This window comes from Anabrus simplex, chromosome 4 (assembly GCF_040414725.1).
Source record: "Anabrus simplex isolate iqAnaSimp1 chromosome 4, ASM4041472v1, whole genome shotgun sequence".
NCBI classification, from domain to species: Eukaryota; Metazoa; Arthropoda; class Insecta; order Orthoptera; family Tettigoniidae; genus Anabrus; species Anabrus simplex.
The window spans coordinates 254884406-254902515 of NC_090268.1; the positions used below are offsets into that span (position 1 = coordinate 254884406).

At 39.7% G+C, this 18110-nt stretch overlaps 1 protein-coding gene across 1 annotated transcript in view; it reads left to right on the plus strand.

The window, feature by feature from the left end:
• The window catches only part of LOC136872631 (uncharacterized), a 121763-nt gene that overhangs the window by 84137 nt on the left and 19516 nt on the right, over nucleotides 1-18110 (plus strand). Inside the window, exon 4 of the mRNA XM_067146435.2 lies at nucleotides 5801-5954. Coding sequence (XP_067002536.2) covers nucleotides 5801-5954 — 154 coding nt within the window. The remainder of the gene's footprint in view (nucleotides 1-5800; nucleotides 5955-18110) is intronic.

An 18110-nucleotide genomic window follows, 5' to 3' on the forward strand; every position in this document is an offset into this window, starting at 1 on the left:
ATGTTAAGTACAGAACAAAATTGGCCAACCGGTCACCAGTGGGATCCGAACCCACAACCTCCCGAATACAATACGGTCGTGAAAATGCAGTATTCATTGGCTTGTCCCACAACGGGTGACTTGCACGTACTCTACAGTGTGATGGCAGTAGTGCCAGACCTGCAGCGTAGTTCCTTTCCAACAGGAAAAATATGACCTAGACCAATGGCAGAGCAACCGGCATGAAATTGGGTTATTGCGTGTTCGGATGCTACTGGTATCCGGTTGGCCATTTTTGTTCTGTACATCTTTTCAACTCGTAATATATGTGCGTAACACGACCTGATAGGTTGGTCGAATTCTACTACTACTACTACTACTACTACTACTACTACTACTACTACTACTACTACTACTACCATTATTATTATTATTATTATTATTATTATTATTATTATTCCGGAGTTTGTGTGGAACGCAGAGATGGTGAAAGAAGGTGCGGGCTTGAATGGGTCTAACTATGATACCAAGAATTGAATTAAAATTGTAAAAGGTTATATTTCTTATAGAACTTCAAAAGTTTTCAATTTTTCATAACAATGAAACATCAGGTACAATGACAATCTTGAAACAAGACTAGGAAAATCCAAAATTAGTGATTTTTACAGATTCTGGGCTTCAAGCCCCTAGTTTCACAATTCCAAAGATACCGGATCCATTTTACAAAACATTAATTAAAGATGAGGAATCCTTTAGACAAGGGCAGAAATCCCCTAATTCAAAAGCACTTGCTCACAAAATACAATATCTAGCCTTCCAGAGGCACTCGTTACCATTACAAAACTTTGAAAAGTGCTTACAGGCTCTCAGTTTCTACCATCCTACTCAAGGCAACATCAAAACTTACAATCTCTGGCCTATCAAGGCACCACTTAGAAATTTAAAATAATTTTATACAGGGGTATCTAGTACCCACCCTACAGGGCCTTCGCGAAGAAGAACAGGTTAAATAAACGGCCCGAACACAAACTGAATGGAGGCGAAAACTGCGCTCCGAGATAATGAAATATTAAAACCTATAGGGCTCCCGGCCTATGAAGCAGGGGCTAATCCCAAACTACTGAGGTGGCTCGCATGGAAATTACCTTAACACATCACAGGAGAACACCGTTACAAAACGTAGTCACCACAAACCAAGATGAAGGGGAGCTCGAGAGGGTAACTCACTGTCTATCCCCGATTTACAGTTAAAGATTTTACGAAGTTATTACATTAGCAAAAAGAAAAATTACATTTTAGAAAAGTACATAATTAAAGATTCGGACCTTCCCTTCGAATAAAGCTGCGGAGGTAGCAAGAAAGAATGAAGGTATGTGGCCATTACCTTATAGATGTTCTGCTGACCGAAGAAAGAGGCGGCCCCGCCTCCTGCCTTAATACACACACTTATCAAGATGATGATCAATTGACAAGGAAACATAAAAAGCAGCAGTTTATAAACCCTCAGGGAAGGTTCGAGATCATCCAAGACTAATCAGGACACATCCTCTTAATTTTTATTGGCAGATTCAAAGTGAACAAGAAATGCGGGATTGGTTGGAAATTAATTACCAAAAATTCGTGATTGGCTAGATTAAAAACTGGCGGAAAGAAAAGGAAGTGTTGCCATTCCAAAAATAAATGAACATAAATCAGTTATGGAAAACCTAGGAATATGAAACTTATAAGTTCTTTCACCTGGCTCGTATAAAATATTTTAATACATTAAGAGTAGAAAATCGGTTATGAAAACGTAGTCACCTCAAATCAAAAATGAAGGGGAGCTCGAGAGGGCAAAGCACTCTCTATCCCCGATTTACAGTTAAAGTAATAAGAAAATTTTACATAAGCCGGCACTAAGTTACATTTTTAGACAGGTAGGTTACATTGAAAAGGTTTCGGACCTTCCCCGAGGGTTAAACTGCTGAGCTAGCAAGAAATAAAGATGTTAAACGGCCATTACCTTTGTTGAAGAGCTGCTGCCTGAAGGAAGAGGAGCTACCCGCCCCCTGCTATACTTCCATACACTAAGCTAGATGTTGTTGAAGTGGCCACGAGCCGTGAAAATCAGCAGTTTTTAAGCCCTCGGGGAAAGTTCGAGACCTTTCATGAATAATTAAGACACACCCGCTCAACTTTATTGGGTAGCTTAGAGTTACACATCAACATCGAAGAAGAAAGACATGATAGGTCGGAAATTAATTGCAGAAATTACTGATTGGCTAAGTTCAAAACTGGCGGAAACAAAATCGTAATATTGCCAACCCACAAATGAAAGAACGAAATTTAGTTATAGGAAAACTCATGAGTATAAAATATCTTCAAGAAAAGTTCCTTCACTTCGCACCAGGGTGCATGATCATAGTTTTTGGTAGAGACATCTGTGAGAGAATGTCCACACTTCTTAATAATTAGTAAACAAAAGCAGTTCGAAATTAACCCCGTGACATCTTCTGAGAACCTGTTGAGATAATTCAGTTTTTAAAGTTCAGAGTTTCTGCTGTAAGGGAGCACTTATAAAGCGGAAAATTCAAAAGGGCGGCATAGAGGTGTACCAACCGGTACAATTATTATTATTATTATTATTATTATTATTATTATTATTATTATTATTATTATTATTATTATTATTATTATTATTATTATTGAACAGAGTGGCTCCACGTGTTATCGCGCGACAGCTGTAGAACCAAGCTCTGCATATTCGGAAGACGAGTGGGTTTGAGCCCCACCGTCGGTTATCCTGAAAATTGTTTCCTGTGGTTTCCCATTTCACTTCCAGGCAAATCCCGAGAGAGTTCCTATCCATAGGTCACAGCCGATTCCTCCCACCTCCTTACCCAGTTTCATTCACCATAATTCATTCCATCTTCATTAGCTCTGCAACTGAGGTTGGCGTCAAGAAGGGCAACCGACCGTGAGACATGCCATATAATTTCATCTCACTTCTTCCCCAACCCCGTATCAGGAAACAACTAAGGGGTAGACATATATTATTATTATTATTATTATTATTATTATTATTATTATTATTATTATTATTATTATTATTATTATTATTATTATTAGATGCGAAAAAGACCAGAAAACTGATCACGCAAAGCTCACTTAGAAGTTGTGCATTTCCTTCTTTGCCAGGCAGCCTTCAGTTTTTCTCTCATCGTGGTTCTTCGTTCTTCTGTCCACTTAGCTCCTGTCTTCTTCTTGTGGTTTCTCTCTGACTCTACTTCCCACTTGTTGATTTTCGTTCTGTAGCAGGTTCGGTTAGCGATGTCGGCCACTTTGATTCCTGATTTTTCCAGGTCTTGGCGGATTTCCGTTGTCCACCTATTTGTTTTGATGTTTTCTGTTGCCTCAAGTAAGATTCTTGTCAGTCTGTTTTCTGGAAGGCGTTTGATGTGTCCGTAAAATTTCAGGCGTCTTTTTCTGATGTCGGCCGCAAGGTTTGAGAGCTCCTCGGTTTTTGTACGAGATTGCAGTCTATATCCTTCGTCAGTCAGTTTTGGGCCGAGAATTTTTCTGATGATTTTACGTTCCTTATTATTATTATTATTATTATTATTATTATTATTATTATTATTATTATTATTTCTTAATCAGTTTACCCTCCAGGGTTGGCTTTTCCCTCGGACTCAGCGAGGGATCCCACCTCAACCGCCTCAAGGGCAGTGTCCTGGAGCGTGAGACATTGAGTCGGGGATACAACTGAGGAGGATGACCAGTACCTCGCCTAGGCGGCCTCACCTGCTATGCTGAACAGGGGCCTTGCGGGGGGATGGGAAGATTGGAAGGGATAGACAAGGAAGAGGGAAGGAAGTGGCCGTGGCCTTAAGTTAGGTACCATCCCTGCATTTGCCTTGAGGAGAAGTGGGAAACCACGGAAAACCACTTCCAGGATGGCTGAGGAGGAAATCTAACCCACCTCTTTTCCCACTTTTCAAATTTCGAGGTAGAGCCGGGAATCGAATCCGGGCCTTCCGGAGTGGCAGCTAATCACACTAACCACTACACCATAGAGGCGGACATTATTATTATTATTATTATTATTATTATTATTATTATTATTATTATTATTATTATTATCTTCATACGAGATAAACACGCAAAATTAGCCTTATCTCCCGAATGCAAGCTCACAGCTGCGCGCCCCTAACCCCACGGCCAACTCGCTCGGTAATAACTAATTCATACTAAAGGACCCGTGGTGCCCCGCAACATTCATTATAAATAGGTGAGATAACGTGTCTTGATATTCAATTGCTCCATGAGCTGCCCGGGTAATTTTCTAGTGTCTACTCTTAGGATTTGTATTACCTCTTAATAACGTGTCAAACGAATTTCTGTAGATTTCTTTATTGTGACGTTGTTTGATATAATTACGAACTATTTTGTACTTTTAGAGTTATTGTTGCATGTTTAATTAAAAGTTTTAGGTTTATATTATTTTGTTCGTATAGCTCTGTCCTTGTTGCAACCCGTATTGTCTCGGAAGTAACTGATCCCTTCAAATAAATAAAAACAAGTAAGTGATAATTGTATATATTTATGTATTTACGCGTCGCTCTATAGATATGATATGCATCATTCTAACTTTCACTGAGTCGCCAATCAGCCAATCGAACCCAAAAACTGGGGCTTCTCCATCATTTTGGATATTATCTTTTTCACCCCTACTCATCGCCTATGGCTGAACTTGAACTTAAATGTCATCCAGAGTATCACCCGAAAATTATGGATTCAACATTAATACAGGGCGTTTTCTGTTATTTTTACATGTCACTCCCTCCCTACTCCACTACAAGGAGTGCTAGGTGTGTCTTATTCCCCACGATATTTCTCTCCAGATAGTATTAAGTCATAGGTGTACCAAGGTTGGTTGAAACTGCAGGTTTGCCTATATCATTTTTAATCGTTTAGCTTCGCCGATTACCGAGCTCGATAGCTGCAGTCGCTTAAGTGCGGCCAGTATCCAGTATTCGGGAGAGAGTGAGTTCGAACCCCATTGTCGGCAGCCCTGAAGATGGTTTTCCGTGGTTTCCCATTTTCACACCGGGAAAATGCTGGGGCTGTACCTTAATTAAGGCCACGGTCACTTCCTTCCCACTCCTAGCCCCTTCCTGCCTCATCGTCGTCGTAAAACCTATCTGTGTCGGTGCGACGTAAAGTAAATAACAAAAACAAAAAGCTTCGCTGATATCCTTACATAAACACATTGCTCCTTAACTGTATGTAACCCACTAAGTACAGAATGTCTTGACGGCTAGGGTAAGCCATTGCCTGCTATTACTGGAGTGGTCATTTAGTGACTTGATTTTAGGATTACTCAAAGTTGACTGAATTTAGAGACCTATGAATGCCTCATAATTCAACGGCAGATAATTCCGGGGAGATTAAAACAAAAATTAAGGAAATCGGTCCAGTAGACCGGCCTGATGGACTGGACAAAGCTGATATTCGCATTTTTTTAAAATATATAGATAACCTTATGCCATATGACGGCCACGTGTTTACATTCAGCAATCGCCTGCTGACGAAACTAGCACTCTGCAGCATCGGAACATGTGAACTAGCACGAGTCAGCTCACTATATTATTATATTCGTTTTGATAAGAGTTATCTCTTTCGAAGGGGTTCACTGAGCCATTGACGTTACATAGAGATCACGCCGCGTCTGAAAGCGAGAAACATAGAATACCATGCTCTCATTCTATCTATTATTCTATCTGAAGTACGAACTGTTCGTCCAGATATTGTTGTCTAAGATTCTACCATTCTGTTGCAGGTACGTGTGCTGGACGGCATACCTGCTTCGCTACCATGGCAAGTCTGGCCACGTGGAACCAGTGGCGCTACCTGGTGCCCCATTCAGCCACTACTATACGCAAGAAGTGTCAGATGAGGGTATCATCATGGAGACAGACGTCACTGTCAAGGAGGTAAGTTGTGCTGGGAGTGTTTCAGAACCCGAAATATTTCGCATACCGGTACTTATTTTATGCCTGGTATATTCGGGTTGAAGAAAGGATTTATTTAATCCTAGAAGGCTTCTCATGTAAACTAACTTCAACAAAAATAAATTGCTGTTGGACCCGTCGTTGGTGGGTCAGTTTCTATTCAATTGCAACGGCAATGCCATCTAGCGAAGATGAGTGGCAGCAGAAGACAGAGAGAGAATTAGATTCAATTTATTGACATAATTCATATAATTCAAATACAGGTTTATGAACTCACTAACTACATGTTGTTAATATTAAAATATTAAATTAAACATTAAACTTTAAAAAATACAGATACCAAATCCAGCAGAATTAAAACATGCATTATATAATAAGTAAGAAAGTAAAATATTAAGACTAATTATTAATTTAGACTACAAGAATCTAAAGAATCTACACCCTCAAACGGTGTTGTGGGGTCTTTGAGGAGACCGGTAAAACTCTACACCCCTCGAACTCCCTCCAAATTACTTTCTCACCCTCGCTGTTCTCTATACCTTTCCTGCAATTTAAGGCCAACTCACAGCCGGAGTGATTATGCTCAGTAACCAGTAATTATATCGGTGACACAATTTAAACACTGCACGGTTCCGTTTAAGATCCTACATGCATGTTACAAAGTTGGTTTTGACCGAAAAGTTTTGATAAGTTTTATAATTTCATTTTGCATGTGTGTTTGGTACTTTTTGTTCATATGAGACATTATTTTGGCTTCTAAATTTCGGAATGGTATGCCAATGTCTGATCTTAGGATCATAGACTTCATAAATAATGCTTCAGAGGAAGACACCGAAGGAAGTGGCGCCAAAGATCTCGCGGTCAAAAATGATCCGGATTCGATCTATCCATCTCACCTTCAGCATTCTTCTGTAACACCATATTTCAAAAGCTTCTATCCTCTTTCTGTCTGAGTTATCGTCCATGTCTCACTTCCATACAATGCCACGCTCCGGATAAAAAGTCTTCAGAAACATCTTTCTAATTCATATATCAGTGTTTGAAGTGAGCACATTTCTTATCTAAGAAAGCTCTTCCTTGCTTGTGCTAGTCTGCATTTTATGTCCTTCTTACTTCTGCCATCGTTAGTAATTTTACTAACAAGTAACAATATTAATCTACTTCATTTAATACTTCATTTCCGAATCTAACATTTCCTGCATCGCCAGCCTTCGTTCGACTGCACTCCATTACTTTTGTTTTGGACTTATTTGTTTTCATATGTACTCCTTACACTAGACTTCGTCCATACCATTCAGCAACTTCTCGAGATTTTCTGCAGTCTCAGATAAAATAATATCATCGGCAAATCTCAAGGATTTGATTTCCTCTCCTTCGATTGTGATTCCCTTTCCAATGTCCTGTTTGATTTCCTTTACTGCCTGTTCCATGTAAACATTGAAAAGGACGGGGTACAAACTGCAGCCTTGCCTCACTCCTTTCTGGATTGCTGCTTCTTTTCCAAAGCCCTCGATTCTTATAACTGCAGACTGATTTTTATACAGATTGTAGATAATTCTTCGTTCTCGGTATTTGATCCCAATCACCTTCAGAATCGTAAATAGCCTGGTCCAATCAACATTATCGAATGCCTTTTCTAGATCTACGAATGCCATGTACGTGGGCTTGTCCTTCTTGATTCGATCCTCTAAGATCAGACGTAAGGTCAGGATTGCTTCACGTGTTCCTACATTTCTTCTGAAGCCAAATTGATCTTCTCCCAACTCAGCTTCAGTTTGTCTTTCTATTCTTCTGTAAATAATACGTGTTAAAATTTTGCAGGCATGAGATACTAAACTAATGGTGCGGTAGTTTTCACACATGTCAGCTCCGGATTTCTTGGGAATAGGTATAACAACATTCTGCCAAAAATCGGATGGCACTTATCCTGTCTCATACATCTTACACACTAAATGGAATAACCTTGCCATGCTGGTTTATCTTAAGGCAGTCAGTAATTCAGAGGGAATGTCATCGATTCCAGGTGCCTTGTTCCTATTTAGGTCTCTCACAGCTCTATCAAACTCTGACCTCAAAACTGGGTCTCCCATTTCATCAGCATCAACAGCCTCCTCTTGTTCCAGAACCAAGTTATCTACATCTTCACCTTGATACAACTGTTGGATATGTTCCTGCCATCTTTATGCTTTGTCTTCTTTCTCTAGAAGTGGCTTTCCATCTGATCTCTTAATATTCATACACCTAGATTTCCTTTCTCCAAAGATTTCCTTGATTTTCCTGTATGCAGAAACTACCTTTCCTAGGACCATACAACCTTCGACATCCTTGCAGTTCTCCTTCAGCCGTTCTTCCTCAGCTACCTTGCACTTTCTATCCACTTCATTCTTTAATCGCCTGTATTCTTTTCTGCTCTCTTCATTTCCAGAATTCTTGTATTTTTGTCGTTCATCAATCAGGTCTGGTATCTCCTAAGTTATCCACCGATTCTTACTTGATCTTTTCTTCCTCCCCAACCTCTCTTCAGCAGCCCTACTGACTTCATTTTTTCATTATTATCCTTTCTTCCTCTATTGTGTTTCCTTCAGCCTTTTCATTTAGTCCTTGTGCAACATGTTCCTTGAAATAATCCCTCACACTCCTTTCTTTCTACTTGTCTAGGTCCCATCTCCTTGCATTCCTTCCTTCCTTCAATTTCTTTAACTTCAGATGGCATTTCATGACCAACAAGTTGTGGTCAGAGTCCACGTCTACTTCTGGGAAAGTTTTGCAATCCAACACCTGGTTTCTGAATCTCTGCCTAATCATAATGAAGTCTATTTGATACCTTCCAGGTCTCCAGGTCTCGTCCACGTATACAGCCGTCGTTTGTGGTGTTTAAACCAAGTACTGGCAAGGACTAAATTATGATCAGTGCAGAATTCAACCAGCCGACTTCCTCTTTCGTTCCTTTGTGCCAATCCGAATTCTCTTACTGTATTGCAGTGGCGGCGCGTGACTTTCGTCACTGGGGGTTCAACAGAAGAAAAAAAATTGCACCCCCCCCCCTCCACCTCTCCCGTCGTGGGCCGTAACCTCCCAAAATAAGATGATAGAAGTTTTGAAAATGTGATCGAATACGAGAGAAGCAGACAATACATGCCGATATTTACCACATGCAAAATTAGAAATGTTTCACAATCGACTTACCCTATGTAGACAGCTTATACAAAAAATCCATCTTGCGCTCCTTGAGGGATGCAAATTTATCTATAACTGCTTCGTTGAAGTCCACAGAGTCTCGAACCAAGTCCTTTTCAATTGACAGCATAGCAAGAGCATTAAGTCTATCCTCGGTCATTGTGCTGCGCAAGAAAGTCTTTATTCTTTTCAGGGTTGAGAAGCACCTTTCTGCTTCAGATGTCGTCATGGGAATAGTAATAACTATATTTAAAAGTTTTATGCTTTCACCAAAGACACTCTGCAACTTATTTTCTAAAAGAAACTGCAACAAAGTCGTAGCCCCAGAAACAGTTCGAAAATCATTTCTCATGTATAATATTTCAAGTTCGGTTCTCAGTTTCGGTTTGTCGAGAAATGGGTAGGCCTCACACGCTTTGTACAGAAGTGAGTGGGGAAACTGCTTCTCAAAGCTGCCGAAATTTTCAGCTTGAAACAAGTTTGCTGCAAGAAGGTGGTTTGTGAATTGAAACCGTTCCTTTGCTTGAAGAATGACTGTGTCACAAACTTCTTTTGCCGCAACTCGTTTCGAGGTACGCAGCGGCCCTCGTGATACCTTCACTGGCGGGGGCAGTATATCATGTTCGTCAGCGATGTGGTCAATTTTATTTTCCCGAACCATTTTTATAGCAGCCTCGAAACCTGAAAGTGCGCCTTTGACTTCCAACGGATCTGAATTTCGCTTTTGTAGCTGACTGTATAAAATGTCCACATGAGGCATTATCTGATGGAAAACAGCCAACCAGAACTGAAATAACGGGTGCTCCAATTTTAAACGCAAACCTCTTGCTTGCGATATGGTGTTAGGCTGTCGAGAGGTAGTTTCCAGTTGATCAAGGCATTCGATGAGGGCATCTCTGTTCTCGTAAACTACTTCAACGGTCCTTGATTTAAAATTCCACCTTGTGTTTGAAGCATGAGGTACTCTTCTACCAACTATTTCGGTCAATACACCTGATCGCTGCGGGGAGTTATTAAAGAAGCTGGGGATTTCACTTAAATCTGCAAAAAATATACGGACATCCGTATTCTGGCTTGTCGCTTGTGCCATGACTAAGTTCAAAGAATGGGCGTAACAGTGAACATAATGTGCATGCTTAAAATCTTCCCTGATGAGAGCTTGCACTCCTGAATGGCGACCACTCATTACATTCGCCCCATCGTAACTTTGTGAAACTAACTTATCTGGGCTATCAACAACATCGCTCAAAGAAGATTTTAAACACTCTGCTATTGTCTTAGCATCATGACTAGCGGGTGAGAGGAAACCCCAAAATCTTTCAACTGGCTTACCGTTGGGAAGAACGTAGCGCAGTACAATAACTAATTGTGCTGTAGTTGATATATCGGTGGTCTCGTCTGCGATTACCGAAATGAAGGGCGCAGTTGTGATTTCTTTCTTTATTTTCTCGCGACAGATTTCAAACATGCACGAAAGCAGTTCATTCTGAATGTCTTTCGAGGTGCCTTTGAAAACAGTAGCTTTGGACAGATGGTCCTTTAATGCAACGTCAATTTCAGAACTAAAATTAACGAGGCCTCGGAATATGCCAGGATTCGAGGATTCACTTGTTTCGTCATGCCCGCGCAATGCCAACTCAAACGCGCCACAGAACTTTACACAGTCGATAATTTTTGACAGCACATAACGATTTTTCCGTACTTGATCGTTGTGTCTTTCGACAGACTGCCTGTAAGCACAATCAAGTTGCTGCCGGATATCGTGTTTTCCCAGAAGATCGAATTCTAACTGGGCAAGCATATGAGATTTAGAACTTTCGTGTTTCTTTATTTTTTGGGACAAATGTCCTAAATCTACTACTCCGACTTTGGTCCAAGTCCCTTCGCTTTCATCACTCACGAAGCATAAACACGGAAAACAAAACAACCTGTTAGTAACTTCGCACCCACAGATCCACTCGGTTCTTTTGTATATATCCATTCTGAATTTACGCACGATTTCTTTACTTTTACTTTTAGTCTGCTTCGTTATAACAAGATCAGGCATTGGGCGCCCGGCATTCTTAATCTCAAGTTTTCGCTCAAGAGAGAGACAAGAAAAGTTTGTCTTCTTAAGTATCTGGACACTGTTCAAACTCATTATGTAGCTCCTTACCTTTCCGGGGCACAAAGATTGTGGACGTAATTACAACGCACAAAAACACACACACGCACACGGACAAAAGATTGTAACTTCTTTATATCCTAAAAATTAAGTTTCAGAACGGCACAACGGTGCAAAAAAACACTCACACGCTTGCACAGCGTACAATAATGTTACGAATTATGATAATTGCTAAGTACAAACGTTTACAAACACTAGTTTCACACTTGAAAAACACGAGGAAACTATAGGAATGAATGTTTGCACTTTTCAAAATGTTGGTAACTTAATTTTAAGAACTAGTGTGAGCTGGTCAATTAGCGTTTTCATTGGTATTACCTTCCCGCTACTCTTTGCCTCAATGATTTTTAAGCTATGTTTCTCTCCGAAAAAGTAATTATTCCAAAGAAGGCAAATGAATAGATGTTTAGTAAGTATTGATATATTTGGGACAAGGTATCAATTGGAATTTGGCAATTTAATATGACTTTTGGTAGTAATGATGCTGTTCAACACTAGCGCTAATTATGTGCACTATTCTCTGCTGCCTGGTTAAATTCCTGTAAGGGCAACAGATGGCAGGCACATACTATTACAGTTTTCTTACCCCAACAACACGACTTGCGACAGACTTGAGAGAGAGTGGCATACTGCGCATGCCTACACCACGGATATTCTTTTCTGCGATATCCAGGTCTTGCTTTAATGCTGACAGACTTCCCCCCGCACCTCACTGGTCCCTTCGCCTAAGTACGGACGGAGATGCAGCCTTGTATGGGGGTTCATTCCAGACGAGTCTCCAGCCACAGACTATGCGCAGCTCACATGAATTAAGAGCCAGTACGAGTATATTACGGACAGATGGGCTTAGCACGAGCTTTGAGAATGACAAGGGAATCGTGAAAATTAAGTAGCTGAGTACAATTTGATATAAACTGGAGGTGCATTGCTCCATTGCGCTATACCAGAAACCGCCACTGCTGTATTGCCTTCTCTTCCTTGGCCTACCACTGCATTCCACTCTCCCATCACAATTAGATTCTCGTCACCTTTTACATATTGTATTAAATCTTTTATCTCTTCATATATTCTTTCGATTTCCTCATCATCCGCTGAACTAGTAAGCACATAGACCTGCATTATTATGGTGGGCATTGGTTTGGTGCCTATCTTGACGAAAATAATTCTTTCACTATGCTGGTCGTAGTAGCTTACCCGCTGCCCTGTTTTCTTATTCATTATTAAACCAACTCCTGCATTTCCCCTGTTTGATTTTGTGTTGATAATTCTATAGTCGCCTCACCAAAAATCCTGTTCTTCCTGCCAAAGTACTTCACTTATACCAACTACATTTAACTTCAGTCTATCCATCTCCCTTTTCAGATTCTCTAGGCTACCACAACGATTCACACTTCAAACATTCCACGCTCTGACTCGCAGAATGTCAGTATCCATCTTCCTGATGATCGCCCCCTCTCGTGCAGTCCCCACCCAGAGATCCGAATGGGGGACTAGTTTACCTCCGGAATATTTTACCCGGGAGAAAGCCATCATCAGTAAATCATTCATACAGAGAGAGCTGCATGTCCTAGTGAGTTAGTTACTGCTGTAGTTTCCCGTTGCTTTCAGCCGTGTAGCAGTATCAACACAGCTAAACCATGTTGAGTATTATTACAAGGCCATATCAGTCAATCATCTAGACTGCCCCCCTTGCAACTTCCGAAATGCTGCTACCCCCCTTTCTATGAACCATTCGTTAGTCTGGTATCTCAACAGATACCCATCCGATATGGTTGCACCTGCAGCTTGGCTATCTGCTTCATTGGGACACGCAAGCATCCCCACCGCGGCAAGGCCACATGGTTCGCAGGGGAGGGCATATTACGCAAAAGCGACATCATAACGGAAAAATAAATAAATAAAGATAGATTTCGAGCATTACACCACAACCCTTCTCGTTTTAATGCTTGTGAAGTGGAAATTATACTTATTCGGATCATCACTTCGTTTCGTTACCCATACGCGCTAGGAATTCATTATGAATGAAGGAGCTTTCCTCTGCTCTTCTCCATTATAAAACCTTACGTAATGTTGTATTTTACAGAAGTATTTAGTTTACCTGACGGTAATTCCCCCTCAGAAAGAGTTTTCAGTGTTGATAGGAAAAATAAGACAGAATTCAGACCTACGTTATGAACATCTACACTGGAATCGCTTATGGTTCAGAAGAAGATAATGTAATCGCAGGGAAAGGATGCCTAAAAAAAAGTTACGCTGAAAAGCAGCAGATATATGCAACACAAACTAAAAAATGTTTTGTCACTAAATTATATTGTGTTACATGATATACGTACTTTAGAATCGATTGCTGTCGGGAAAGCCAAAGAGGGGCGTCATTATCGAGAAGGGAGGAGCATGCTTTGAATTTGACTCGAAATTTTTTTTAAGAGAAGGGGCTGATTACTGATAACCCATTTCAAAGGTTGGCACCTCTGCAATTATGCAAACCAATCTCAGACTTCATATTATATCGTTCCTGTATTTTATATTCAGATTAACTAGCAGTTTCCCGCTGGCTCCGCCCGCAATGTACAAAGTATGGTGTTATTCGTTACTATCCTCACGGATGTATTTGCAAGGTTTCGAGTTAATGAAGTAAAGCACATGATCTGCTGTGGTAATAGAATGTAATATTATGTCAACAAAACACCTGAAAATACATCACACAAAGAAATTGAATTAAACGTTCCTTGGAACAACACTACACAACGAACTGTTAAAAAGTCCTTCAAAGATCTTCGTGATTGGATTCAAATGTACTCATAACTTTTCTCACAATCTACCAATTTAAGTATTTATTACCTCAAAAGAAAGTGCTTGATCCGCTGAGTGTTTTAGACCAAAACGAACTGCATATCTCAATTAGAACGAACGATATGATTGCTTCAATGAGAAAAATGTTGAAGAAATGAGATGTCAAATTGAATGTTGTAATAATAATAATAATAATAAATAAATAAAAATATATTTTAAAAATTACTCAAAACTTAATAAAATTAATAAGCATAATTAACCAAAATGTCCGTAGTATGGGCGCCAGAGTTCACCAGAATGGATCCCTCGAATTTAGATAAGAGCATGATAAACTGTATATCCCAGGGCGTGTACATAATGCTGCGTACTGGTACATCTGCTGCAGGCCTTACCTAACCTCCTGAAAACGACTAATTAGGTAGGAACTGCACCTAGGTTCATCAATAACACTGATTCTAAAATAGCTAACTATATTCTGAACAAATTCCGTGCATGAGCACCTCATCAACATACAACATTATACATATAATACACACACAAAATATTGCTAGAAGACTCCATATTTACAACAACAACAATATTGAAAATCGTGGGAAAACGAAAGCGAGAACTAAGCTACCATTTGTAGATGGTCCGATGAACAATGTACATGTATGAAGATAAATACCCTTCACTGTCTCTATATCAATTCGACTTACCGATTCTCATAATCGGCAGTTATCACATCACACAGATACTGTACCTTGTACTACTGTGTTCACATATTTTAACACTTGTTGTAAAGAGATATACACACGTCTGTCGATCCTCAACATAAATTTACGGAAAGTCTGAGATAGCTTTCACCAACATATAATGCTAGGCCGCCACAAGTGCTACAATACTTAATGCGCAAGCACTCTCCACAATCAGCCACTTTCCACGAACATAACAAGACTACGCTCCACGAACGTTTGAAATCCAGTCCATTGCTGCCGTGTCACTCCATTACCGTTTATCAGCACTACTTCCTTCCCCTACAGTGTGTCAGTTGTCGTTCCTTCATACAGTGTTACTGCTTGTAGTTGTAGTTATCTTCCTTCTCGTTCCTTTACAATCACCTTTACAATCACCCTTACAATGTTTTACAATGTTTTGGTTGCCGCCGTATCAACAACCTTTATAGACATCAACATCCCCCTCCTCTCAGTTGATACGTCTGGATTGGTGCTTGTCAGCCAATCATGAGTGAACCTCTTGTCAAGACCTAGCTCCCAAGAGATAAACAAACTCTGGGGTATATTCCATGATTCACCAAACTTTCCTAATACAACAACAAGCTCATCTCATCAGGCTGGGATATATACATGACTCATGAATTTCCCAACACAAGTACATCACAACAAACACTGGGGCAGCCATATGACTCATTCAAATTACCAGAGTTATTAAAGCAATGTTTTCCCACTCATGCAAAACAAATTACTGATACCTACATATGTGGATATCTTCCAGCTTATAAATATAAATGACAAAACATACAAATGAAATACCGATAATAATAATAATAATAATAATAAATCGAATACTGACAATAATATTTCTACCTTCTACATATAATTCGGGGATGTGATATATGTACTATCACAATGTGCACTCGTAACTTTCCTCAGAATCGGCCAATTTTAATAGTTAAGAGCTGAAATGAAAGAGTTTGATCCGCTGAGTGTTCTTAGGCCAAAACGAACTCCGTTCCTCAATTAGAACCAAAGATATGATTGTTTCAAAGAGACAAAAAATTGAAAAATCAAATAATTTGAGGAAGGCGGAAGTTAAGTGATTTATAGTACCTGATGACAAATCTGTGCATGAATACCTTTCAGTTTTAAAAAAGAAGGAAATCGACCAGATAGAATGGCCGGACTGACTGACTTTAATTTTCATAATGTTTTTAATATATAGATAAGTACCCACATCAGATAAAAGGAAAAGTCTGAAGTGGGAAATACGTACCCCATTAAGTCAATATCGAGAGAAATTTATGGGAATTATATAATCCAAAACCCTTGAAAGGGTGAACACCCGTGGTTGGGCTGGTTACCGCCTGAAATGAATGTTTATGTAGACATATTGTTGATACAGCATAGGCTGTTCACGCGCTCGGTTAATCCCTCAAGACATGGTGCGACAAGTAATGGAGTAGTGACAGTTTATATCGCGTTCGTGGCCTAGGGCACTGGTGTGTAACAGCACGCCCGATGTTTGTCACCGCTCTAACGTATCCCGACATGACAGGTGTCGTGTGAAGAACAAATGAATTCTACCCAGTGCTATAGTATAGACTGCACGTTACATCACGATAAACTCGTTCGTTCCCAACTTACATTTTGAAGAAATATGCCTATATCAAACAGTGCGTATTGTAAGCTAATGGTTTGTTTGAAGGACCTTACATTAATGCATTAATCAAATTTAAGCTCTCTGTTGATTAGGAGGCTCGTAAAACTGAAGGCTCCTTGACTTATTACTCCCTTCCTTGAAACTCGTCGTTAGGTATAACACAGTGAAGAAATGGATCAGTCTCTATTCCTCATTTCTTGGTTTCATCCTCATCACGACGCGCAGGTCGCCTACAGGAGTCAAATAGAAAGACCTGCACCTGGCGAGCCGAACCCGTCCTGGGATATCCCGGCACTAAAAGCCATACGACATTTCATTTCATTTTTCATTTCTTGGTACAAAAAGCCGGACTCAGTAGATCAGACGGTGGAGCGCAGATCTTCTGAGCCCATGTTTGTGGGTTCGACGGCTGAGTCCGGTAGTACTTGAAGGTGCTAAAACATGCCATCCTGAAGTAGGTAGATTTACTGGAACATAAAATACCTCCTGCGGGATAAAACTCCGGCACCTTAGCATTTTCTGGTGCAAAATGGAAAACAAAAATCCCTTTCTAGGGCTGCTGATGGTGGGGTTCGAATCCAATATATTTCAAACGCAAGCTTACAGCGACATGACTCTCCTGCGCATCAAACTCGCTCCGTCCGTAATAGTACGTAGTGCGACGTAATACCATTATTATTATTATTATTATTATTATTATTATTATTATTATTATTATTATTATTATTATTGCAAACTTAAACATGGATCGCCCATAAGGACAAAGTATACTATATATTTATGACTATATAAATTATTTCTCAGTATTGATAATGAACCTTTCAAAGCTATTAGGATCACATGTTTCGTCAACGACTCTGAACAATACATCAAATTTAAGCTCTCTCTGTTGATCAGAAGGCTCGTAAAACTGAAGGTTCCTTGACATTATTACTCCCTTCCTTGCAACTCGTCGTTAGGTATAATACAGTACTGTATGATACGAATAAAGCTAAATTGCCCATGAAGACAGGAGTGGAAGGTATAACTCAGAATCACAAGGTAGTCACTAAAAGCAAATATGCCTACCCTATTTGCTCTTTATTTAGGCACATCACTGCTGCCCGCCCGACTAGTTACATATTAAAATCACCAAACACAACTACAACAAACTAACCTCAATGTAAGCGTCAATAATAGAGGTTCGCTTATCCAAGTAAATCATGAATGTTAAGGTCAAATAAATCAAATTTAATTTCAATGAGGAATTAGGGAAAGAAATACAAGCGCACTCTCATTCAATTTAATTTTATACATTTCTCCTTTTATTTTGATATAAAGATTATTGTAACCGTATTCCTTAAGAGATGGATACATCTAGGACGATTTTGTTTATTAATAAATCTTTGTAGTGTGATTTTCAAAAGTTCCAGAATGTACTTGAAGGCTTTTCGTTCTTTCATTGAATATTTTCTTCTCTCTTCAATAAGCAGTAAAGGAGAGAAATTTTTAAGTGGGTGTGTCACTAAGAATTAAATAAAAATAAAGACCAGTAGGTAAACCTGGATTTCAATATAGTAAACGGGACTTGCCATCTACCAAAAAATCGTGTCTAGAAGTCTTTTTAACATTATAGACTTCATCGT